Raw genomic sequence first — 26,201 nt, forward strand, 5'->3', positions numbered from 1 at the left:
TGAGATTGAAAAAAGCCATTTTCTCCTTAAGGAATGATGCCATGAAAAAAAAAAAAACCTTAATTTTCCTTCTGATCTTACCAACACGTTGGATTCTTCACGATAAACTTCACCATTGAAATTTGAGCCATAAACTGTGTGAGCACAGAGACAGGATTTACCTCATTCATTAATGGATTCCCAAGCACAGGAAATTCCCCACATATAAGACTTAATGAATCGCCTGCAAGTTAAATTTGAATGTGGGGTAATGCATAACGTATGTTTTTCTTTTCTTTTCTTTTCTTTTCTTTTCTTTTCTTTTCTTTTCTTTTCTTTTTTTTTTCTTGCCTGCTAGCTTTACAGTTTAGAATCAATTCTCTTTAATGCTGAAATTCTAGCATGAGGGTGAAAACTAATTTTCCACATCAAATTGATTTAAGCCCTGTATAATTTTTGCTATTTTTAAAAGACAGAAAATCAGTTTGAATAGACAGATTAACAGCTAATCACTAGGTAATTGCTACCTTGTTTAAAGGGAGCATGCTAACTACATACTTGTAACATCAAGTACAGTTCTGTCTTACAAATGGGTTTTTTATATCTTTGCGTGCAAGTGATAACAAACAGTGGGTTCTTTTCATCTGATGAACAGAATTGCTGTTCTGTTCTTGTTTCTCATAAAATATTGAGTGCCCTCAAATTGTGAAATAATATTATGTTTTTAGTTTGAGTACAGAACGTGACATGAACTAATTATACATTTTCTAATTAAAAATAAAACGGGTAGCATTTATCATCATCATCATCATCATCATCATCATCATCATCATCATCATCATCCCGTTGATTGTCGAATTTCTCGAGCGTTCTCAGTAACGTCTCCATTCATCCTAGCCCTGAGATTTTAGAAGCTTCTCTCTCCTTGTGTTCCCCAGTGATGCCACATTGGAGGTTCTTTCAGGATCAGGGGAATGAGACTCAGCATTGTTACTGGTTTTGGCATATGAATGCACCATGGGGAGTTTGCTAGGCTCTCCCATATGGGCAGGAAACTCTCCATAGTTTGCCATGTTCTCCCAGAGGGAGAAGAAGGCTATAAGATGTCGCTTCCGGGGAGCTTGGTTTTAATGCTCTGGATGTTGGCCATTGGTGGGATTACACGGCGCCGGAGGCAGTCCCTGAGTGTCCCAGCCTAGCTACTATTTAATATTTTATTTAAAATACTAGCTAATATTTCCCTATTTCAAAATGGGAAATCTGGGCAGAGGAGGCCCGGTCCTGATCCGAACAGGCTTGGAGGTCTGAGCCCCGGGTCCCACACACATGGGTTCCTCTGCAGGTACCTTCATGCATGCGGCTCATCCGAACATGTGGAGAGGAGCCTTGAGTGTGGCTGTGGCTAGGTTTCAGAGGTCTTCAGCCATGGCAGTTCTGCTCGGAGCAGGGAGGGAAGCTGGAGCCCACCCCTCTGAGGGTCCCTAGCGAAGACAGCCAAGCGCATGGGCAAGAGACTCTCTGTATGTCGCTCTCTTCCAGTAGCTATACTGCGGAACACCCAGGGGCTGCCACCGGCACCGTGTAATCCCACCAACAGCCAACATCCAGGGTAGCATTAGATAGAAAAAAAATTATTAAAAAAATTTATTAACACCAATCTTTATTTCTAGCTTAGATTGCTCTTCTGAGTTTAAGTTCCATATTTTGATGGAATTCCTGATAATAATGTTATGTGTTCAGATTTTTTTCAGACTCAAAACTCTTTGTCAGCAGTTTCTCTTACAACCTTTTTGGCTCATGAGTTGTAATTCCAGTGTGGTTGTGGCAGACATTCTTCTGCAAAGCTGAGTACTCTCTTTTCCTCTTTTTCACCTTTTAAATCGAGCCATGGAATTGAGCTCAAGGCACCCACTAGATAGAGTTTTGTTATAGTGTTTTGTTTTGTTTAGACCATACTTGGCTGTGCTCAAGGCTTACTCCTGGCTGTTTGCTTAGGGCTCACTTCTGGCTGGGCTCAGGGCCACACGGGGTGCTGGGAATTGAACCTTTATTGGCTACATGCAAGGCAAGTGCGTGATCTCACCAGTTCCTTAAATAGAGTTATGAATCCATCTATTTACCATCTATATACCATTGCCGCTGTCTGAGATTCCATGTTCCTTCCTCAGAATTTATTACTTAGACCTTCCCAAGCTTCCTTGCGTCCACTCTCACTTTCCAAACTGGCAAACTGACAAAAAAAAAAAAAAAAGAACCTTAAAATCTTCATTAAAATTTCTTTATCCTGGGGCTGGAGCGATAGCAAAGTGGGTAGGGTGTTTGCCTTGCACACGGCCGACCTGGGTTCTATTCCCAGCATCTCATATGGCCCCCTGAGCACCGCCAGGAATAATTCCTGAGTGCAGAGCCAGGAGTAACCCCTGTGCATTGCAGGGTCTGACCCAAAAAGAAAAAAGGAAAAAGAAACCAACTTTCTTGTCCTTAAAAAATTCAAACATTACATCTTTCTGTAATAACCTTTCCCCTCCTACCCCTGCTCATCTTCCACTTGTTTTATTGATTTATGTTGGGTTTGGAGTCATACCAAGCCTTGCTCATCTCTTATTCCTGGCTCTGTGCCCGGGGGATCATTCATCATAGTGCTAGGGGGACCATATGTGGTTCCCTTGATAGAACCAACCTCAGGGTTCAGTTGCATTCAAGACGAATGCCTTTCCTACTATACATCTCACAGATCTTTATATAGTCCCATGCTTTTTAGAATGGCAGTCATCTGGGACGGAACAAAGATCCTTGCCCATGTATCTCCCCACACATGCTTAGGCATGCGTTTCTATTTCTTATTGATTTACTTACCTATCCTTCCTTCTCCACTTAGAGGCACTGGAAACTTCCCACTGACTTGATTTCTCTCATGTGTTTGCAACATCAACAGGACTTCTCAGATCATAGTAGAAACCCTCTTTTCTGACTTTGCGGCTGATTATCTCCTGTGTAGAGACTAGCCATATAATCTAGGGCCCCTGACTAATCATGCTCATTCTTTTATTGAGCAATATTTGTCAAAGTGACTAGAGCTTTATTTGGTCTCCAGAAATACTTGTTGAATAAATGAATTCCTGAAGGAGAAGCTTTCCAAGGAAAGCCCAGATTTATCTTACTGTTTGGAGACTTAAAAACTCAAGATGGAAGAAAATCAATTTCTAATGTCTAAGTTGTGTGTTTTTCATATAAACCTAAATAGACCTATCTTCTGAACAAATTTAAGATATAATTTTCAAAGAAAGACAGATACCTAGGATGCAACATGTAAAGAAAATTTTAAAAAGTAAGATTTTAAATTATTATTCAAAAGTGAAACATACAGGACTGAAGCAATATACAGTGGGTAAAATGCTGTCCTTATATGTGGCAAGCCTGGGTCAGATCCCCAGCTCCTCATATAGCCCCGCAATTGCCAAGAATGATCACTGGGCATGGAGCTAGGAGTAGACCCTGAACGCTAAACAAAACGGAAGACTGAACATTCTGTATAGTGTCACAACTTTTAAACTATGACTTCTTGTCATTTATGTCTTAGCCTAAAAAAAATGACTTATGTGCTGTATTTCTGTTTCTAAGTAGAAAAACAAATCCAGGGCTTTATGTATTTATAGCAATGAAATAAAATGTGTTTTTCTTAAAAAAAATCCATGAGTTTTTTTGTTGTTGTTGTTTGGTGGGTGAGTGGGATTGAGGTAGATGATATAATAGTCACCAGATAAATGGGAGTTAATAGTATAGTAATGTGATTGGTAAAAGGAAACATGTTTAGTCATCTTCCTCAATCGATGTTAGAAGTAATATGGATAGGGGCTGGAGCGATAGCACAGTGGGTAGGGCATTTGCCTTGCACGTGGCCAACTTGGGTTCGATTCCCAGCATCCCATATGGTCACCTGAGCACTGCCAGGAATAATTCCTGAGTGTAGAGCCAGGAGTAACCCCTGTGCATAGCCAGGTGTGACCCAAACAGCAAAAAAAAAAAAAAATATGGATAACATCAATAGATTCTGAACAGTGAGTATCCCATGGACTATTGCCAATTCAGGAGAGCCAGACAAGGCCAGCTTTCATCAGCACCTGTTACCTTGGAGACCTACTTTGGCTAAGTTTTAGGCAATGTTTTAATTGACCTATCTCCTACTGCAAAGGACCTGCTATGTACTATCTACTACCTCTCTCTCTCTCCCCCCCTTTTTCTCTACCCCCTCTCTCACAGACACACGTGTGAACACACACACACACACACACACACACACACTCATTCTCAGCTATCTGATGTACTGTGCGAATAAAAGGAATAAACATTTTGAAAGTATTTGGGAATTTTTCATTAAAAGTTGAGGAACCAAAAGATAGTATGGGGATTTAGGTTCTTGCCTTTTATGCAGCTGGCTCTGCTTGATCTCTCTGGCACCACATATGGTATCCTGAACACCTTTAAGAATGATCCCTGAGCACAAAAGCAGGAATAAGTCTTAGACACTGCCAGACATGACCACAACACAAAACAAATTTAAAGCATACATGTATTTATAGGTATTCACCATATCATGAAGACTAGGCATGTAAGTGTTATGTGCTAGACATGTGACAGGAAACAGAAAAATCACTGTCTTCCTGGTTGCTTACATTTTATCAGCAGACAAAACAATACAGTGATAAGAAGAAGAAAATTAAGAAAGTGAGGAAAACATGTAGCTGTTATATGACAAAAGTGTTTTGGAGAACAGAAGCATGTTAGAAATAGCCAGAAAACCCCAAAGGAAGGGAGATTTAAATAAAGTTTGAAAGAGGCAAAGACAGGAGCTTTGCAGATAATTGGAAATCTCTCTCTGTCTCTGTCTCTCTCTCTCTTTGTCTCTGTCTCTGTCTCTCTCTCTCTGTCTCTCTCTCTCTCTCTTTCACACACACACACACACACACACACACACACACACACACACACACACACACGCATCACTCAATCATTCAATCTCTTTGGGAGGAGTCTTCCTGGAGTAATTGTGAAGCGCCGTGGTGGACCCATATAGCTGAGGAAGGCCTATCAGGAGTGGAGATTTTATATATAGCTGAGGTAAGGTCAGATTGAAGTGTCTTGTTATAGAAACTATTTTAGTCACTATACGTGGAAAGAAGACACTATGTTTCCACCAAGTAATATAATATGCCTTAAAAAAAAAAAGCAAAAAAAAAAAGCAAGCATGAACCTTTATTTTCCAGCACTGCTCTTTGAGCTTTTTCAGTTGCCTGTCTCTTCAACATTTCACCCTATTAGCCCACTCTTGCCATCTAGTGGTTTATAGTTTCAAGTACCAGCGATTTTGACTGCCTTTGGTCAGGCCAGGGCATAGGGAAGAGGAGGCCTGCATTAGGATAACAATAGGTGTGAAGCTTTCTCAACCCACTGCAGGTAAATCCTCAGGCAAATATTTAACCCCCCACCCCCACCCTCTACCATCCTGTGGTGAAATGTAACAGTTTTCCACAAATTTTCTTTTCCTGGAGTATCTTTGATACTTTCTTTAGCATTTGGTTATAATAAGCAAAAACAAACAAAAACAAAAACAAACAAAAACAAACAAACAAAAAAAACCTCAAATTATTGTGTGACTGCTAGAGGGACAAACTTGGGGGTGGAGGGAAGGTCATTCAGATGGTGACATTGGTATTGGAAATCAAAAGCCCATTAACAGCTGTATTATAAACAACTTTGTAAACCATGGTATTTAAATACAGCAAAAAGAAAACAAGTAAAAGAGAATACACCCAAAACAAGAAAGGTTAAATAAATACACAGCAGGAGATGGCGACGCCCCCCTACCTCAAGTGTAGTTTTCTTCTTCTTTGGATTATGTCAACATTGAATACTCTCCCACTAAACTGTGGACACTAAAAACTGTAGCGAACATATTTTTGAAATTATTTTCAAATTCATCAGTGGGACTCAAGTAGATTTTGCTTGAGAAGCATTTGAAAACAAAAAGGTACCAGTGAAAGTGAGTCATGCACTTACTAAGAAGACATTGAACAGAAGTTGCAAATATAGACACAAAAATAATTAAGTGTTATAGTAATATTAGATTAACAACTGCTCTCTTGTTATTAAAATAGACTAGTCATTTTTATATAGAATGCAACTAGTAATAAGCCAGAACTTTAACATTTGTTCACGTTTCCCATTTTTAAAAATTATCCTGTAGCCTTTAGGGGGGGGGGTTGATGTTATAGGAACATGGTAAATAGTGTTGTCCAACAATCATTGTCATCGAGTTGCTCATGGATTTGTTCGAGCGGGCACCAGTCATTGTGAGACTTATTGTTACTGTCTGGCATATCCAATACACCACAGGTAGCTTGCCAGGCTCTGCCATGAGGATGCGATACTCTCAGTAGCTTGCTGGGCTCTCCAGGAGGGGTGGAGGAACCGAACACGGGTCTGTGCTATCACTCCAGCCCTATGCAACAATATTACTGTTAAAATTGAAATTTGTTTTCATTAAAATTAAATGGATTGACATTTTGGGCTGGAACGATAGCACAGCGGTAGGTAGGGTGTTCCCCTTTCATGAGGCAGACCTGTGTTCGATTCCTCCGCCCCTCTCAGAGAGCCCGGCAAGCTACCGAGAGTATCGAGCCCACACAGCAGAGCCTGGCAAGCTACCCGTGCATATTGGATATGCCAAAAACAGAAACAATAAGTCTCATAATGAGAGACGTTACTGGTGCCCGCTCGAACAAATAGATGAGTAACGGGATGAAAGTGACAGTGACAGTGACAGGATTGACATTTTAATTTTAGAATTTTTAGCCACATTTTAAATACTCAGTTGCCACATATGACTAGTGGCTGCATCTTGAGCAGTGAAAATAGAGCATTTCCATCCTGCAGATGCTTCTCTTTCATGCTGTTCCCGCATGTTGTTACTGAAGGAAAAGTGATTTTCTTAACAGCCACATTTTGAACACCTACTATATGCTAGACATGATAGCTATACATAACAGCAGTTTAAGAGACACCTCCACCTGCTTCTCATTTTATGTAAGTTTTCTCATCTTAAAAAAATGAGGTTGATGATCTTCACTGTCACCCAGTTCTAAGATGCACCACATATTTACCCCTTTCATTGGATTAATCTCTTAAAGGCAAATGCAAAATTTGCAAAATTTTGTGCATTCAGTAGATTTGCAGATAAAACCAAATAGAGAATATTTTAAGTACAGGATACGGCCTTTGCAGTCAGGGAAATATGAATTGATATGAACTGATTATATGACTGCTACATAGGAAAATAAATATGAACTTTAATTAGAATGCTGGGGAAGGGCTTGCTAGTAGGGTTAAACATTTATTTTTATTACACTGAGCATTATATCCTGTTAGTATTGGAGATTCGTGAAAGGTTTTAAGTAGCAAATTATCAGATTAAGCTTCATTTTAAAGATTACTTTGCTGACAGTGGCATGAAAAATAGATAAAGGATAAGATGCCTGGTGCCACTTTATACTCGTCTTTCCTCCAGAAAGCATCATTTTTGCACTACTTATCCCTTTAGCTGATATCATTTATTCTAAGATAACTTACTTTGTGTTTATCTAGTCTCTTTACTTTTGGTTCGACCATCCTACCAAAACCACCACATTCTTGGGGTGAAGATACTGCTTTAACCTCTTTTGTGGTCTTGCCCTACCTACTGATCCTCCCTCTCTTATACTCACAGATGGGACACTGATGTAAGCATTAAACATGGAATCATGCTGTCATTATTTAGAATCATTTACTAGGTACTTGGCTTAGCCAAACTTTCCAACACATTACTGTCTATACCGACTTATTATCTCCTTCCACTCTTGCTGGCCTCAGGACTGAGGCCTTTCTGCTTCCAGGCCAATGTTATACTTCTGTTCTACCTGAGTGCTTAATGGCAGCTTGTACAGCTCACTTCAATTAAGTAGCACTTCACCAGAAGTCTTCTTCAGTTCTTCAACTTTTGGACTGAAAGTACTCTCTGAAATTCCTTTTATCAGTGCTTATTATTTTACGCAGCTATTGGTATGTTCAGTTGACTAAACCAATGTTTCCCAGAGTGGGAAAGGATGAGGACTGGAATGATCCAGGGGGTGATATCCAGTAGTAGATATAAGTACAGTAGAAAGTTGCTCCCTATTTGCTTAAAGAAGATAGATTTCCAGGGGAGGCACTGAGTGATTTTTTTTTTTTTCTGCAAAAGGCAGCAGTAGGCCAAGTATTTTTGTGAACCTCTGGTAAACTACATCATCCAGAGAAACTCCATGAGGCAGAGAAGGCTTTTCCTATGCACTCTGTGTTCTTCCTAGACCCAAGCATGGCACAAGTTAGGAGCATCAAGAAGCAATATCTATTGTCCTAAATCAAATGGCACAGTATGAATAACTACACTAGCGGTACAGAAAGCTCAAAGGAGGCTAAAAGGAAGAGGAAGATGAGTAAAGGTATGTGATAGTTATAGCTAAGAAAAGAAACAGCAGCATTATGAAGAGAAATGGTAAGAGGTAAAATGTAAACAGGTCGATTTTGAGATATTTTGAAAAGAGGTTGAAAATTTCATTCAGCAATTGGATCTGGCAATTAAAGCTCAAGAAAAGCATGTGAACCCAAGACACATATTTACCAATAGATAGATAGCTGGAGGTGAAAGACTATATTGAGGTTTAACTGAGATATAGCAAGCAATAGTATGTGATCAGAAGTTAAATTGATTGAATTCTCATGGTGGCTCTAAAATATTACAATTGTTTTGTTCTTTTTCTCACATATCCATTGACGTTTATCTGGATACAATTGGCTTCCCCTCACCACTGAACCATGCATATGCTTAGCCTTTCTTCCTAATAGTCCCCCACCCTCTCAGAAGACACTTCACTGAGTTTCCATGACTGCCGGGCCACAGGACAGGATCAGGAAACAACAGAATTTTGAATATCTGTTCTACACTGGGTGGGATTTGGACACAAAAGTTGATATGGATCACATCTGGTCATATTCCATGAAGAGTGTGAGAGTGGATCTACATATATTAATTCATTTCTTTGTTCTTTAATTCTGAACTATAGTGAAAGAATAAGTCCTATAGAGAGATGTCACTTTCCCTCTTTTAGGACATGCCTTTTGTTTTTTGAGTGAAAGGTTCTATTTTTATTTTATTATTTTATATTTTTTGTTGGGCTGAGCCTGGCAAGCTACCCATTGTGTATTCGACTTGCCAAAAATAGTAACAACAAGTCTCACAATGAAGACGTTACTGGTGCCCGCTCGAGCAAGTCGATGAGCAATGGGTTGACAGTGATACAGTGATATTTTTTGTTGTCATGACTCCTTTTCTATTCTAAATAATGCCAATCCATCTGCAGTAAAGTCTCAGGAAGGGTCTTTGTTAACCACTTACTTCTGCCTTCCTTCCCTCTGTAATGATCATGAGTATCTGAGGGAACTATGAGGCATATTTTGGCTACAGGAATGGAAGGATGAGGGTACCTAGAAAATGACTCCTGCCAAACTGATCATCACTTCTGACCATAGTTTCTCCTCTAGATTCAACATGTATTCAAAAGAATGCCTGGAATATTATGGGGAACATGGAGGGCGGGACAGGATTCCTGTCTTCCTGTGTCTATTTTCCTAGTTAGTTTCTCTTTCATATTGTAGCACTGTCATCCCATCACCTTGTTCATTGATTTGCTTAAGTGGGCAACAGTAATGTCTCCATTGTGAGACTTGCTACTGTTTGGGGCATATCGAATTCGCCACAGGTGGCTTGCCAGGCTCTGCCATACAGGCCGGATACTCTCGGTAGCTTGCTGGGCTCTCCAAGAGGGATGGAGGAATCAAAACCAGGTCGTCCAAGTGCAAGGCAAACGCCTTACCCACTGTGCTAGGAGAAATTAAATGTTAGACTTTTAATAAAAACCCAAAATTATCAATGTGCTTGAAATTACATTAAGAAAAACATTTAGCATAAAAAAAAGTAAAGTGGATGACTCTTTAAAAGACATGGCAAATGAGCCGAAGAAAGAGAGGTGGAGGCCTAAAAGAAAATGATTTTCTTATTCTAAAGAAAGTGTTTTCAAGAAGGAAGAGAGGCAACATATAAAGTGCTTAAGTTTTCACTGAGATAAGCACATAGGTCTGGCCATTAGATTTTTCTAGGGTGAGGAAGAGTGATTTTATGAAAGTTGAAGCTGATTAATGTTGAATCAACTACTTAACCATCCACCAAAGAAAACTTTCATAAATTGGAAACAGTTTCTGTGTCTCTTAGAGACCCTATAATAGGTATATGATAAATTGTATGTGCATATGTAGATATATTTTGCAAGAAGGAGATTACTATCTTGGACAACTGAAGACATCAAATAAGATAGGAAAAATCTCAAAAATGAAATCTCTCACCTGAGAAGTTGAAATCCTAGAACTGAGTTCTGTGATAACTCCATTAGCAACTTCATCTTAGATAAGTTTTTATATCTCTGACAATGGAGTAGAAGAAATATTCTTAAGTGTCACTTTCAGCTCTAAGATACGCCACATATTTACTGTTTAGTCAAATCTTGGGTAATGATAAAGTAAATTTCAAGGTTGTAATCTTGTATTGCCCCTTTCTTCATCTACTAACTATAGTGTATCTAATGTGCTCACAACTTCTGAATTGGTAGACTTACTGTAACAAGGAGAATTGGTAAAATTATGATTTGCATGAATTAGTGTATTATAGTGAAGAGTGATGTTTTTTACCAGGAAGTCACACTCATGTGTCTGTTAGCTGCTTCCTATATTTAGGCCCTTGTTTGTCATGAGTATTTATATAGCAAAACATTCATTGAATAATTTATTCAGTTTTGAACAACTTCAGTGTGCCAGATACACCACTCGGTGCAAGATAGAGAGAAAGACAAGATCCCAGATGTAGTGAAGCTGAGTTCATCACTCAGTTTTACACAGCATACAAATGGCAATGCTGTGTAGAAGGTACAATCATATATGTGCAGGAGGAGGGAATAAAACATTTGTTCTAGGAGAAAAGTGTTAGGTTTCACTGTGTAGAAGCCTTATTATTCTACTTCCCTTTAAAATATTTCTCTATAATGATGCAGAAAATATAGTGCTTGCATCTGGCTTAACCTCAGCAAATTGATCTCTGGGTATTACCAGGTATAACCCTGGATTGCCCCTCCCCCCAGCACCACAAAAGTGGCTGCAGAATCCCCAGTACTGCACCACTGCAAGATGTGAGGGTCAATAGGACTGGCCCTATGGTCTCCTGAACACTACTTGAGAAGCCACAAGAAAAATGTGAATGAAATTTTCTGTTACACATCTTTTGTTTTTAAAATTCCCTTTAGCTTTCTTCTACCATCATTAAATTGGGCGTTTAAAAATAATTAGATTTAGAGATTAAATTATTCCTTCCAATGATGAAGTATGAGAGGCATATCGTGAAATAAATAGTTATATCTTTATCCTTTACTTGTATCAATATAGTTAACAATTCTAGTATGGCTTTCAGTTTATTGGAAACATTTTATTTACAATACCTCCAAATACTATGAAAATAGATGACAATTTTTATTTATGTGTTTGACTATTATATTCAATTTATAGTCAACTCCTGAAGATGTTTTAAAGCCTACAATCACCGCACTCAAAATATTTCTCTGTTAAATTTTGTAGAAAATGAAGTCTTTGTTGTTGTTTATGAAGACAGTTCTAACTTTTCATTAAATTTATTTTACAGAAAAATGAAATAGCTTAGCAATCCGATGCATTTGAGGTTGTCTGTTGCAAAATATAAACACTGCTGGCATTCAGATCCCTCTGTTTTCAATTGCAGCACCTTATGAAATCTGCTCGGAGGATTATTTGATGTCGATGGTGTGGAAAAGGACGCCAGCAGGTGACTTGGCATTCAATCAGTGCCCACTGAATGCCACAGGTAAACTAAGATGACCCACCCAATCCCACATACTGATCTTGAGCCAAGCACCACATGCGATTTTTGCATATGAAGTCATGCTTTTGTCCTCTGTGTATAAATAAATCCGCCTAATACTGAAAGGATGTTAGTAAAATGCTTCCTAAATGGAGCCAAGCAAGAGACCTAGAAAATGTTGCTGATGAAATTGTTTCTCAGTGACTGGCGAAAATCTTCAAGTTAAGCAAAATTTCAATTTCATATGTATGCTTTTTTTAATCAAGAGAAATTACAAACCCAGTTCTGGAGCCTGCCTCCTAGTTATGTGATGCCCTCTAGCATTCCTGTTATAAAGCTTCTCTCTGTTCTTTGTGACGCACAGGCACCACTAGCAGACGCTGCTCTCTCAGTCTTCATGGAGTGGCCTTCTGGGAACAGCCGAGCTTTGCAAGATGCATATCAAATGAGTACAGACACTTGCAGCATTCAGTAGGTGCAAAGCCAGCTTTAGTACTTGCTCTGTTTATTTTTTGCTAATGATCACTGTGTGCAAATTTAACCTTCTGCTGTACAATCAAATGAGTGAAATCTCTGGAAAAAATGCCTTCAGGAAAAATAGAAGTGATGGAAAGTGCATTTTTATAAATCACTGCTAAATTGTTTTGTTTTTAGGATTTGTGTTTTTAATGGATCCTGCTATATAAATGAAAGAATTCCTTGTGTAAGCAGGGAGAGACCTGAGCAAAGTCTCATTATTTTTTATATATGAGGCAAATTATAAATCAACACTAGAACAAATATGTGTTAGCTATACACAAGACTTATTTTAAAATAAATTAAAAAAACATTTTAGTACTTGGGAAATGATAAAGTCATGTCACTTAGGTTAGGTTTCCAAATTCTACTGAATTTTGACATTATGACATGAAAAGAATGTCAGTGTTACTGCACCAGGGAAAATTAATTATTTGCAGAAGATTACGTGGGCCAAATTTTCCAAAATTAGTCTGTCTTTTCCAACACATCATTGAATTATTCACAGAAAATGATGTATGAATATTTTGAACTCAGTTAATTTTGCATGATATTTTATAAGTGCAAGTCATTGCCATTATCTGAGGTTGTCATTTTATCCGGAGAGTGAGCAAGAATTCCATACACAAATCAATAAACACTGGGGGCTGAGAACAAAATACAAACCTGAGCCAGCTGGAAAGTGAACATTGGCAGGAATGAATTGGCCTTAAAGTCATTAGGTTTTGTTGTCCATATGTTTTCCTTTAATTTTCCTACTTGATCATAAATACAGAAAATTATTTTAAAAAATGGTACTCTTGTTTGTGTATGAAGAATTAACTTCTATAACAACAACTTTTATATATAGGTAAATAAAATTAGTATAGAATATGAAAACATAAAAACCCATTTTAAAAATATCCAAACACTAAATATCTAAATATTTAATATATTTATTTACCAGTTCAGCAATTCCCTTGATAGTTATTTGGCTATCTATATAAAACCTTATTTTTATTTTAATATTTTATATTTATATGCATCTACATGCATTCTGTGTATGTACATGTAACTCTTGTATACATAATATACATTGCACATGAGTTTGATCACCCTCCCTGGTGCATTTGGGACCGATAAACATATCCCTCCACATCTCCTCCACCAATGATGGACGAAGGAACTGGTTCACAGGCTGGTAACCAGTGGCGACTTTATTCAAATCAATCAAGATTATTATAGAGAAATCATGAAGAGTTTGGGGATAGCAATTACACATAGATGGGGTTGGACATTAAAATAAACATAAACTAATATAAAGTGGTTCCTTCAGGGGAAACTTCTAGAAGATCCACACAAGGGTGGCATTCCCTATAGGGGCTTTAGTCCTCTAGATTCCTTCTAGAAGGTCCACTCAGGGAGACATTCCATCTAGCGGCATATTGCTTTCTACTTTCCTTTACTGGTTTAATTGGATTTAATCAATCATAAATTGGATGGACCCAGGACAAGTGTAAGCTACCCTGGCTTTGGCATGGGACAGCCTGTGCACCACAAGAAGCATATTAGGCTAAATGATATTAAATTAAATGATAAGTTAATATCATTTAATCAATCATATTAAATTAACTTCTTAATAATATTTCTAGTCACTTTGTATAGAAACAGTAAGAGACATTGACTTTTATCTTTATCCTAGATTAAGCTTAAAATGGTCTCTCTGGATTTATGGTAAAGAGTGGCTTTTCCTGAGGGCATCTTGCCATATTTCCCAGACTAGAGTCCTTAGACCAGATTAGCTTATTCTAACCCCAATAGCGTCCTTTCCAGCTACTTCATTTTGGGCTCTGAAATAGCTTGTTCCATGACCGTGCTCTTAGTCTATTATACTTCTTGTGGCACTTTGGTTATCCTATGTCAAAGCCAGGGTAGTTTACAGCTTGCCCTGGGTTCATCCATGTCCCTCGGTTGGACCACCATTTTGGGTGTAAGGAAATAAGGTCAGTTTAAGGGCAACTGAGACTTAAGTAATATGGATACCCAGGAGTTCATAATTTTCAGAGTCAATCAGCTCCCATATTATAAAAGTATAGCATGAACTGTCTTCCTGTTTCTACACCAAAAGGACATTGTTCTAAAATAAAAAATATGAAAGGGCATAAAGGAAAGAGAAAAGCAATATTTCACGTGGCTATACAAAATCCAGAGCAATTAAAAGGTTTGACTTTACAAGTTGCCATGTCTGATCTGGAAATATTTGTAATTAACAGATAGGGAAAGAACACAACCACAATGGAGAGGTTAAAGATAAACAATGAGGTTTGGGTGCAGTTGGGTGTGACCCCAGGAGTGCCGTGATTGGTGTAGCTCAGTTAACATAAGCTCTCTGCAGGAGGACAAAGGTGTTAAGGACAAAGGCTTTGAGCTTAAGATGCTAGAAACTATAACCCAACACATATAAAATACATATAGTTAATAATATATATTTGTTCAGATCAGTGACTGATAAAATTTGGCTTCATTGAACATTATCATTATCAAAATAAAATGGCAGAAATAACATTGTATTTAACTAAATATTGATTATATTACTGATTTCATAATTAAATACATCAGGCTGCATTTAAGTTGTCAGTCTTTTATTTTTGTTATTAGGAACTGGGGGATGCACGGAGTTATTGTACTGCTTTTATTTCTGCATATTTTTGTCACTTACCCCCCACTTTTTCTGGCATTGAACAAGGAGTCTTAAAAATGTAAGATATGTGCTTCACAAGAGCTGCTCCCCAATGAGAAATAATTTTTTAAAATATACTTACTGGGGTATACATGGGTATGTATTTATAAAACAAATATAATTTTTAATATAAAGTCAAGGATATATAAGCATAAACTAGCTGTCAGTAGTACTTATTTCTGATAAGTAAGTTTAATTAAAATCTTTCAGCTGACGGGCCAGAGCGATAGCACAGCAGGTAGGGCGTTTGCCTTGCACGCGGCTGACCCGGGTTCGATCCCCGGCATCCCATATGGTCCCCCAAGCACCACTAGGAGTAATTCCTGAGTGCAAAGCCAGGAGTAACCCCTGAGCATCGCTGCGTGTGACCCAAAAAAGCAAAAAAAAAAAATCTTTCAGCTGAGTCTAATTTTTAAGAAAATCTATGTTTACCTAATTTTAATATTAGACTTTGCTTACTTAAGCTTAATAAGACCATTTTTTAGTTCCTGTTCATTCATGGTAGTGAATGTAAATAATTCATGGATTAATCGATTTATAAATCAGTCCTTACAATTATTTTATGAATGAATGGCATCCATTTTACAGAAAACAAATTTCATGCTAAGTTCAATATTTTGTACATAATGTTTAAATTAGTTTTATTTGGTGAGTGCAAATCATCTGTTAATGGAGAGAAACAGAAATAGTGTGAGGTAGAAGAAATGAGCTTAAATTGTCAATCTGAAAGAAATCATTGTTAATAATTTGATGACAAATATATATATGATGATGATTTACGAACAAGAATCAAATACATAATATTGTAAGACAAAATACAACCTCGGTGTATTCAACTCAAACAAAATACTAGGCAATTAACTGAAGACTTTTTAAAATTAACTCTAATCCTCACAAGAACCTGCAAAATACATATGTAAACTGAACTCCGGACTTGCTGCAGTTGATGTAGGAAGAAGCTTGAAGTACTAAAAGGAACAATATAGCTAAGTGAAACAAAAGCAATGTTGCACGTCAGGTGCAATACTTCCAAAGCCTGACTTCGTTTCTTGAGGTTATACTACTTCCTTTGCTTTTGTTATAAATTATCTGCCCTAGATCCTGATCCTGGGAACCATTTTCTGATTGTGTGCTATTTGAAAAATTGTGTGTGATTTTATTCGAATCTTGAATTACTTTTTGGTAAATGAAACTGATATCATGTCTTAGTATTACTAGGGATTTTTAGGCATAGTAGATGATGTTATACATGTAAAATATTTGTGACTTGCTAAGGAGCTATACAAATATGAATTTTTAATATTTATGCGCAGTAAACACATTGAGTTAAATGATCCCATAAGAATAACATTTTAGAACTCAATACAACAATAACTTGAGCTGTACATATAAAAATTTACTGATGGAGTATAATGGGTGGGTATGCATATAGGAAGTCAATGGATGAAATGGATTTTATGAATAAGATTTGTTTAAATTTATTTTTGCACTTTCATATACATACATGTAAAATATGTGCATTTATGCTCTCACACATCTAGTACTTTCTTAGGGTGCATAATATGTGTTACATGATCAGCAAGTTATAGGAGCAATCTATGACATAAATGATGCTTGTCTAATGTATCGGCCTCATCAGGTGTACTCTAAAAATTCCATTGAACACAGAAATAAAATCAACTGTTCCATGTGCCTTAGGGAGATTTCATTTCTTTCCCATCTATAAATATAAAACTTACCAGTGTAAGTTTTTAACCTCTACAGAGAGTTATTTAAGTTTGGTAGATCTATGTTTAAAACTATTCAAAATGTAGACCAGAATATCTCTCCCTACAAAGTGCACTTTGGGGGGCCTTCCGAGTGGAGCCCCTGGTTTCTCAGACAATTGATCTGGTGGCAGAGAACGCACACACTATAACCCCTGTACTCTTTACCCCGCAATGAACCATTTTATAAATATATAGTAATAGTTTGGTTTGAAATGACAATGAATTGTTTTCCCTGAGCTCTAACTATTTAAGTCTAGTGATGTCGACCACATGAGTCTGCTAATCAGTGTAATATATCAAATTATTAACTGTAATCTCTCATACAGGTTTGAATTATTTAAGGGCAGAAATTATTTTTTTAATTTTCAGTTAAAAGGAAGCTCATATTAGATATGTACTAAATATTCCATAGATATTTGTGTAAAGAACATCTCCGTCACTTTTTTATCTATCAGTAAGAGAATATTTGTAATTAGAGAGTTCTGAGAAGGTGATGACCCAGACTTAATGTTGATAAATTTTTTCTATGTGAAGAAATATGATCCCTTGTGTAATTTTCTTACTCATAGATAGCTAGAAATGTAGGGTTATTGACAACATTATTATATATGTAATTAGTTAGCAATTGCAGAAATACCTTGGTAAGCTAATAGTTATGAGTTTGGAGACCTTATAAATATAAATTAAATATTATAATCCAAATGTTGTTTATAAAACACAAGATTAAAAAATACATACAAATATGTATAGAGGAATTAGGTGCCCAGTAAAATTCTTAGAAATGACATATATTCCATATGTGAATGTTTTATTCTATATTCTGAGATATTTTGTAAAACTTGTGTTAGGCAAAGTAGAAATGACTTCAGAACCTATTGAGAAATCATGTAAGTTAAAAGCATTGTCTCTTGTTAAGAAGCTATTTGGAGGAAATGGTTGAACAAGATAGCAAAAACTGAATATTGAGAGATAGTCTGTTCTTTGTCTCTAACTCTCTTTCCTTCTCCCTTTCACTATACCTTTTTTTCTCCTTTCTCCTACTACATCTCCCTCTCTCTCTCTAAACCTCTTCTTCAATCTCTTGCTCTCTCCACAAGACAGGTCATGTGACTAACTTTTCATTGTTGTCACTGATCCTCACTTTTTTTGTCAGAATCCTCATTCCCAGAGCTCAGAAAATCATTATAGAATATAAAAATTCCAAGGAAAACTGGAAGAATATTATTTCTTTTAAAATGGAGGGACTCCATAATCTTATTCAGGATCACATATTTACATTTTGGTATTGAAACTCAACTTCATCATTTCAAAGTTTATAGCATGTGGCCCAATACAATTATAGGTTTATTGTATGTTTAGCAAATGTTAGTAACATGTTCTGTATGGTATCTTCATGAAGTATCTAATAGACATATGTTAGTTCATGTTCTGTATGATATCTTCATGAAGTATCTAATAGACATGTATATGTATGTATATGTAATGAATATGTACATATACTACATATAAAATATAATATATATTTAAGAAGTAAAGTGCTAAGTAAGTCCTGAAATCCTGAGAAATTCCTAATTCTAAATTCACAGTAATTTCAAGGATCACTGTATCACTGTCATCCCATTGTTCATTGATTTACTCGAGCAAGCACCAGGAACCTCTCCATTCGTTCCAGCCCTGAGGTTTTAGCAGCCTCTATTTACTCGTTTTTCCCAACAATTGGAGGCTCTTTTCAGGGACAGGGGAATTAGAACTGCTAGTTGTCACTGTATTTGGCATATCAAATATGCCACAGGGAGCTTGCAAGGCTCTTCCGTGCATTTCAAGGATAAGATAATAAATACTTTTGACTTTGCAATTCACAATTCACAAGATTCCTATTCAACTCCTCTGCTGTAAGCAGATTAGCAGTCATAGAAAACTAAGCATGCCTGTGTTTGTTAAAACCTACCTATTTTGGGAGCTGGAGTAGTAGTACATTGGGTAGGGCATTTGCCTTGCACGCAGACGACCCAGGTTCAACTCCCATCATTCCATATGGCCCCCAGAGCACCGCCAGGAGCAATTCCTGGACGCAGAGTCAGGAGTAACCCCTGAGCATCGCTGGGTGTGACCCAAAAAAGGAAAGAAAATAATAAATTAATTTAAAAAACCTATCTATTTTGTCCTTTTTCCTCCTTGATTTTTTAACTTATTAAGCAGTGTCATATTGAGTTTTCCTGATACATGAACTCTACTATAGTCTGATCTGTAAGACTTAAGGGAGTCTATTAGATGTATAAAAATACATGTGGCTATACTTGTTTTCTCTTTTTAAAACATTTTAAAACTTAAATGTATTACAAACCAAACCTATAAAATACCAAGAGGTTTATTTTTTAATTTGTCAAGATTAAGGTTTTAGTGAGACTTAGAGAAGTATTAGAATTAATTTTAACCATTGAGACTCACTCTTTAAAGCATCCTTAGGATTGCTTAAGTGAATTGTGTTTATACAAAGAAATACACTTAGTCTAATACCAAAGTAAAATAATATTATAGTGGACAGTGTTCTCTATATTTAATTGCTTATCCATTCACTTATTCACTAATTTATTTTATAACTACCCATAAGCTTTAAGTATACGCAACACATTGCAAAGAATGGAAAAGAGAATGGATGGAATGCAACATGATGTCACATACACACACACACACAGAAAGAGACACACAAACCAAGAGTTCCACAATAAGGAAAAACAAAACATTATGGGACTTGATGTCGTGTATATAAAGAAATAATGTTCAAAATATTACTTGAATAATGAGATGAGCATGGACAGGCAAAGTGGAGAGGATGAATTTGTCAGTGAATGAGCGTATTCTCCATTTGATGGGAATAACTTATGGAAAATCTGAAAATTTGAAGATAATACAATGGATAAGACACAGCCTTAAATAATGTCTTATCCCTGGCATCCTATATGGTTTCCTTAACCCAGTCAAGATTGATCCCTGAGTGTTGAATCAGAATCAGGAGAAAGCCCTGAGGTCTACTGAGTATTTTTCCTCACCCCCATCTCACTAAAGAGAGAGAAAAAGAGAGAGAAAAAATGAGAGAGTGAAAGAAAGAAAAACTTTTGAAGTCATTAAAGAAATGGAAGGTAATCAAATGGCTAGAGGGAATGTCAAGAAAGGATAATTATAAAATGAGTTTGAAGAACCAGGTAGGGGAAAAAGTTTTTCTATGCATTAAAGAACCTTCCTTGGAGTTTGAATTTTATTTGAAATGTAATGGGACCATTGTCAGTAAAGAGTGATGTGATTCAATATAATTTTGAAAAAGGTCATATAGCTCTTCTATGAAGAATAGATTGGTAGGTGGCAGAAATGGAAGCTGTGAAAACTGCTGCAGTAATTCGTATGAGAAATGATGGGGCCCTTTATTAAGGTTGAGTGATTACATTTATCTGATGGTGATGTCATTTTCAGAAAGGATGAAGGCAGCATAGCATGGCTAAGAATAACTAGAGGCAGATGGACTCAGTGGTTTTCAAATGTTATATTGTACCAAGGGTTGAATTTTTTAAAAAAAGGAACACTAAGAAGTTTAGTTGTGACTTTTCTCTAGCAAAGTTAAGCTGCTTGGATGCAGGTACAGATAAAAGCACTTACTGGTGTCAAAACATTTTCTAAGACCAAAAGTATCAGCAACACCTGGGATTTTGTTAGAAATATCTTATACGCTGTCTCAGACCTACTTTATTTTGTCTCAAACATATTTCTCCTGGACTTTTAAAAGTTGCCTTTGTGATTCATACACATATTTAAGTTTAAGAAGTTACTGAGGTTGATTTTATTTAGTATTGAAGTTACAGTGGTTGAATGCAAGAAATTAAATGAGTGCTAACCAACACCATTACTCATGAAAATACTCTCTTAGGTGATACTAGATTTTCCTCTTCTGGCTGCTTGAAGTGACTGTTTGTTTATTCATGTTAGGTGTTAGGTACAACAGCATGAACAAGTTCTAGCCATATAGTTGTATATAGAAGTGATTTTTGTCATCGCAGATTTTCGTACGTCATTGCCACTGTCACTGTCACTGTCATCCCGTTGCTCGTCGATTTGTTCAAGCGGGCAGCAGTAACGTCTCTCATTGTGAGACTTATTGTTACTGTTTTTGGCATATCGAATATGCCACGGGTAGCTTGCCAGGCTCTGCCATGTGGGCTCGAAACTCTTGGTAGCTTGCCAGGCTATCCGAGAGGAGCGGAGGAATAAAACACGGGTCGGCTGTGTGAAAGGTGAACGCCCTACCGCTATGCTATTGCTCCAGCCCATTGCCACTGTAATTTTTGTTTTTCATTTTCTATTTGAAAATGGAAATTTCCATTTGAAAATGAATTCAAATAGTCCAATTGAAATATTAAACTTTTCTAGAGGGCTATAGAGGAAGTCACACACTCACACACCTACAGTGCTTAGGGCTCACACCTACCATGATAGGGATTCATATATGATGCTGGGATCTGACATCATCACATTAAGGTATTTGTCTTCACTGCTGTTCTCTCTCCCTAGCCCTGGAGTTGCTTTTTATCCTGACATGACCATTCATGTACTGACTGATATAATAGCCTCAGAACTTGAGAACTGAAGTAATGTTCTCATGTAAAAAGTAATGTTTTGATGTAAATTAAAAATAGATTTGAAGACATACAACCACTGAGTGTTACACTAACTACTCATAGTTGCTGCCAGTTATATAATTATTTATACAACTACTCTAAGAACACTTACATAATTACTCTCTATCCTATTGAGGTGGTTTCTGAAAGTGTGAGTCTTAGTATATTCTATGACCAACTGCTTATGATTTGAGTACCTGGAATATATTCTAGTACTTCGGGTTATAATTTAATATAAAATTTTAGATTTTTTTTTTGTTTTGCTTTTTGGGTCACACCCAGCTATGCACAGGAGTGACTCCTGGATTTGCATTCAGGAATTACTCCTGGCAGTGCTCAGGGGACCATATGGGATGCTGGGAATCGAACTCGGGTCGGCCACATGCAAGGCAAACTCCCTACCTGCTGTGCTATTGCTCCAGCCCCAAATTTTAGATATTTTTATATTAAGAAAATAAATATTACCAATATATGTCTTCTGTTTAGGAATTTCAATCTTGACAAAGTCCAGCCTCACATTCTATTTTTTTTCTATTTTTCTATTGGGTACATAAATGTATTATGCTTTCAATTTGTTTCAGAAATGTCGACGTTCATAGGGAAATATTCACAATATACACATCAGTTTTTTCTCTTAATAAAACATTGCAATATTCAATGTGAGGACAAAGTATCACTCCACAAATTCGTGAATACTGAGACACCCAGTGCTCTCAATGACCAAATGCTATTCACCCTTAGTTCTTAACAATATCATACCTCTCTCTTATGAGGGATTTCTATAATAAACCTACTATATCACATCGACTCTAGACCAAAAAGAGTCCTGTCACATTTGAGCTCTAAACTTTAGACAACTTTAAGAGGACAAAAGCTTTTTATGTCAAATAAAAGGGAAGTTAAGAAGCACTTATGTAGTAAAAGAAAGGGTATGCTTACTTTTCCATTAGAAACAATCTCTTTCTTTCCTGGAAATATCAGACATAATTGTAAATAATTTGATACCATTAGCTAGTGAGTGAATTCGGTCTGAGAAAATGACTGTTATGAACTAAAATAAGATACACGAATGTATCATTGCTTTATGAAAAGAAACTTCTGGTATAATTATCATTTAATTGATGCCACTTAGAGCTGTGAGCACCTTTAATATACCTTACAGATGGACTGTAGGAGTTGATGCTGAAAATAATATATAAATATATGATGTTTAAAGTGTGTCACTTGTGCAGAGTGACTACGATAAATCTTTTTTTAGGATTGACACAATAGAGACAAGTGTGGCTGGCAGTAGGAGGCATAAAGTGAAAAGAATAAGGTTATTTCAGAAGCACACCTACTCTTTAAACCATGACCCTCACTATGTCTCTCTATAGAGAGAGCGAGGAAGCTTAATTCAGAACTATGAAAAGCAACTATTTTTAGACCAGGTTTTTCCTTTCTCTGATGATCCTGTCAACAGTATTAAATGTGAATGACACAGAAACTTTTATGACTTATTCTTTGAAACAATGATTCTCACAAAGTAATACAATGCAAGCAGACACATAATCACAGATAATTGAACTTTTAAAAGGAAATATTAAGACGATGAAACCTCTCTGAATTAATTCAGTGACTAAATTAAGAAAATTTTTTAAAAAATATAGTCAGAAAATTAAACCTGTGATGGATCCTTGAGGTCATTATTAGTCTACCCAAATAAAAGTAGCTACAGGTGCCTGGGAGATAGCACAGGGTTAAAGGGCACATATTTTGAGTGCATAGAAATCCAGTTTGATCCCCACCACCAGTGGGTGTAGATGTAGAGGCCTCTAAGCACCTTGCAATGACCCTACTGGTTCCAAGCACCACAGAACCTGAGCAGCTTTGTGTCTTCAGCCCAGCACTGAGCCCTCTGTGCCATTTGGTCACGTGTCACAGAAAGTGTTACTGGACCACTCAAGCCCCTCTTGGGAGACTCTCCCTTAACACTGATTATTTAGATACATGAATGTAATTATCTACTCTGTGTGTGTGAATGACCATGATTCAAATAATTATCAATACTTCTGCATATATATATATATACGTACTATATATATGTGTACTCTCTCTCTCTCTCTCTATATATATATATATATAAAGATTTCATGTCTTCCTAAAACAAGCATGGTAGTATTATTTAAGTGTTTTGATTGTTTCTAACAAAAGCACTGCATGAATCCTGGCTTAGACATATAGTTGTTATGACACTTGATTCTGTAACTAGATTCCCTCAACTCAACTCTTGGTGCAGAGCTTTAGAATGGAGCTTCTTGGGTCTGAGAGATAATATAGAGTTATGGATTATGCCTGTGTATGGGTTTGAATGCCTGGCACCACATATGGTCCCTTGAATACTGATAGGGGTTATTCCCCAGCACTGACATATGGTCCCTGTATATCATCATCATCATCATCATCATCATCACCACCACCACCATCATCATCATCATCATCATCATCATCTTGAACATCATCATCATATAGAGCTTAAACTTTTTCACTTCCAACTGCCGTTTTCCCAATAAAATTGGCTAAACGGGATCTCAAATAGACCTGGGATTTAATGACCCTTCAAAGTAATAACATGCTCTTACCAGACCTGATCATATAACACTAACATATCAGAATGCTTCCTCCAGGTATGGGAGACCACCAGAGCCATACCCAATGATGCTTACTGGACCATTCAGTGCCAGAATATCAGTTCAGGATTGGGAACATACTTCTCCTTAGCTCCATTATCTGACATTTGTACATGATCATAGACATAGAGGCATATAAAATAGGAATACAAACAATATTTATTGATAATAAGTCATAAAAATCTATTTTAAAACATGCTTAAAGTTTTTCATAGATCTAAAATTCAGTTGCATGTCACCAAGTGTGCTTGTAACCAACATTTCAAGAAGCTAGGATTTAGAGCTGGGGAAACAATCCAGGCATTCAGAGCATGTACCGCAGGGTTCAAACAGTACCACATGTTTGGGCCCTGGTGTGTAATCATCTGACCTTGTTAGACAGGAATTAGCAGGAGTGTCCCTACTCTCTCACCCATCTGACTCATCACCCAATATCAGAAAGTTGAATTTGGATTCATTCAATCCTGGTGAAATAGAGTTAACTAGATTAAGTTTCTAATCCTGATCTGCAAAACTATATAATGTGGATAATTGTGTCACATTTAATGTTGGTTATAAAACTCAAAGTAGAGAGTACATAAGCCACTTAGACCCTGACTACTATGTATTTTGATATATTGTACTATAATGTAACTTTACAAAAAAAGGAGAGGCTGAAGAAATAATATAGGGTTAATAAATTTCCTTATATTTGACATATCTGGGTTTAGTTCCTGACACCACATGATACCCTGAGGACTCCCAGTAGATACTCCTAAGCACAGAATCAGGAATATCTTTCTTCTAGAGCACCTTTGAATATGACAATGGTCACACACACACACACACACACACAAGCAAATACAACGCAAATAAAAATATAAGGAAAGTCTTAGATTACAAAAATGAAGGAAATATCAAAAACACAAACAATAGGAGAAAGTTGATCTTTTATAAACCTGTGAGTATTTTAGAATATAAATGAGTTCAAATTGCTAGAGACTGAGATGCTAAACTTCTTGAGTATGATAACAATAACCCCTTCTACATAAGCCTTACACAGAAAACTGAGGCTCTTTTGTATGCTCTAATCTTATGATCTAAAAATGACTGCAAGTCTAAGAAGTGTTTAAGAATTAGTGCATGAAAAACCATTATTAACAGTATTGTGAACCATTGGATCTCAATCAATAAAAAATTAATTAAGAGGGAATGAGCATCTCTGATAATACTGCCAGTTAAGGCATTCGTCATGCATAGAGTGATCAGTGTTTGACCCCTAGCATCCACATGTCATTCCCCAGTCACTGCCAGGAATTATCTCTGAATACACAGCTAGAAGTAAAGCCTGAGTAATGCTGGGATTAGCCAAAATATAAGCAAATAAACAAACTAACTAAATACCAACCATACAATGGAATAAAAATTAGTATAAAGATCAGAAAGTTAGTACAGAAGGTAGAATGTTTGCTTTGCACATGACTTACCAAGGTCCATTCCTTAGCATCCCATATGGTCCCCTAATTCCACCAAGACTGATTCGTGAACACAGAGCCAGAATTGAGCCCCGAGCACCACCAGGTGTGGCCCAGAACAAAGACACAACAACAACAAAAGAATTAATAGTTTATGTAATTTGAGGGGAACATTCAAGAAATCTTATGAGAAACTAAAAATTCTTCTGTAATCCACAAACAGAATGAATTAACAAAAAAAATTAACATAAAATGATCAAATACCACTATACCTAAGGCCCACTCTCAGAGAGACACATTCAAATTATCTACTGAAAACATTTAGACAAACCACAGACTTGGGGCACCCAAAGAATAAACACTTCTTACTAATAAGAGTTTACCATAACTAGAAAAATCATGATGTTGAATTAGCAAGTGG

At 36.7% G+C, this 26,201-nt stretch overlaps 1 protein-coding gene across 4 annotated transcripts in view; it reads left to right on the forward strand.

The window, feature by feature from the left end:
- The window catches only part of ADGRB3 (adhesion G protein-coupled receptor B3), an 823,957-nt gene that overhangs the window by 356,665 nt on the left and 441,091 nt on the right, over nt 1-26,201 (forward strand). For all 4 annotated transcript variants that reach the window (XM_055134853.1, XM_004605882.2, XM_055134855.1 and 1 more), the window contains 2 exons: nt 11,888-11,989; nt 12,351-12,457. In XM_055134853.1, the coding sequence (XP_054990828.1) occupies nt 11,888-11,989; nt 12,351-12,457 (209 nt within the window). The remainder of the gene's footprint in view (nt 1-11,887; nt 11,990-12,350; nt 12,458-26,201) is intronic.

The sequence above is a fragment of the Sorex araneus genome, chromosome 4 (assembly GCF_027595985.1).
Source record: "Sorex araneus isolate mSorAra2 chromosome 4, mSorAra2.pri, whole genome shotgun sequence".
In the NCBI taxonomy this organism is placed as follows: domain Eukaryota; kingdom Metazoa; phylum Chordata; class Mammalia; order Eulipotyphla; family Soricidae; genus Sorex; species Sorex araneus.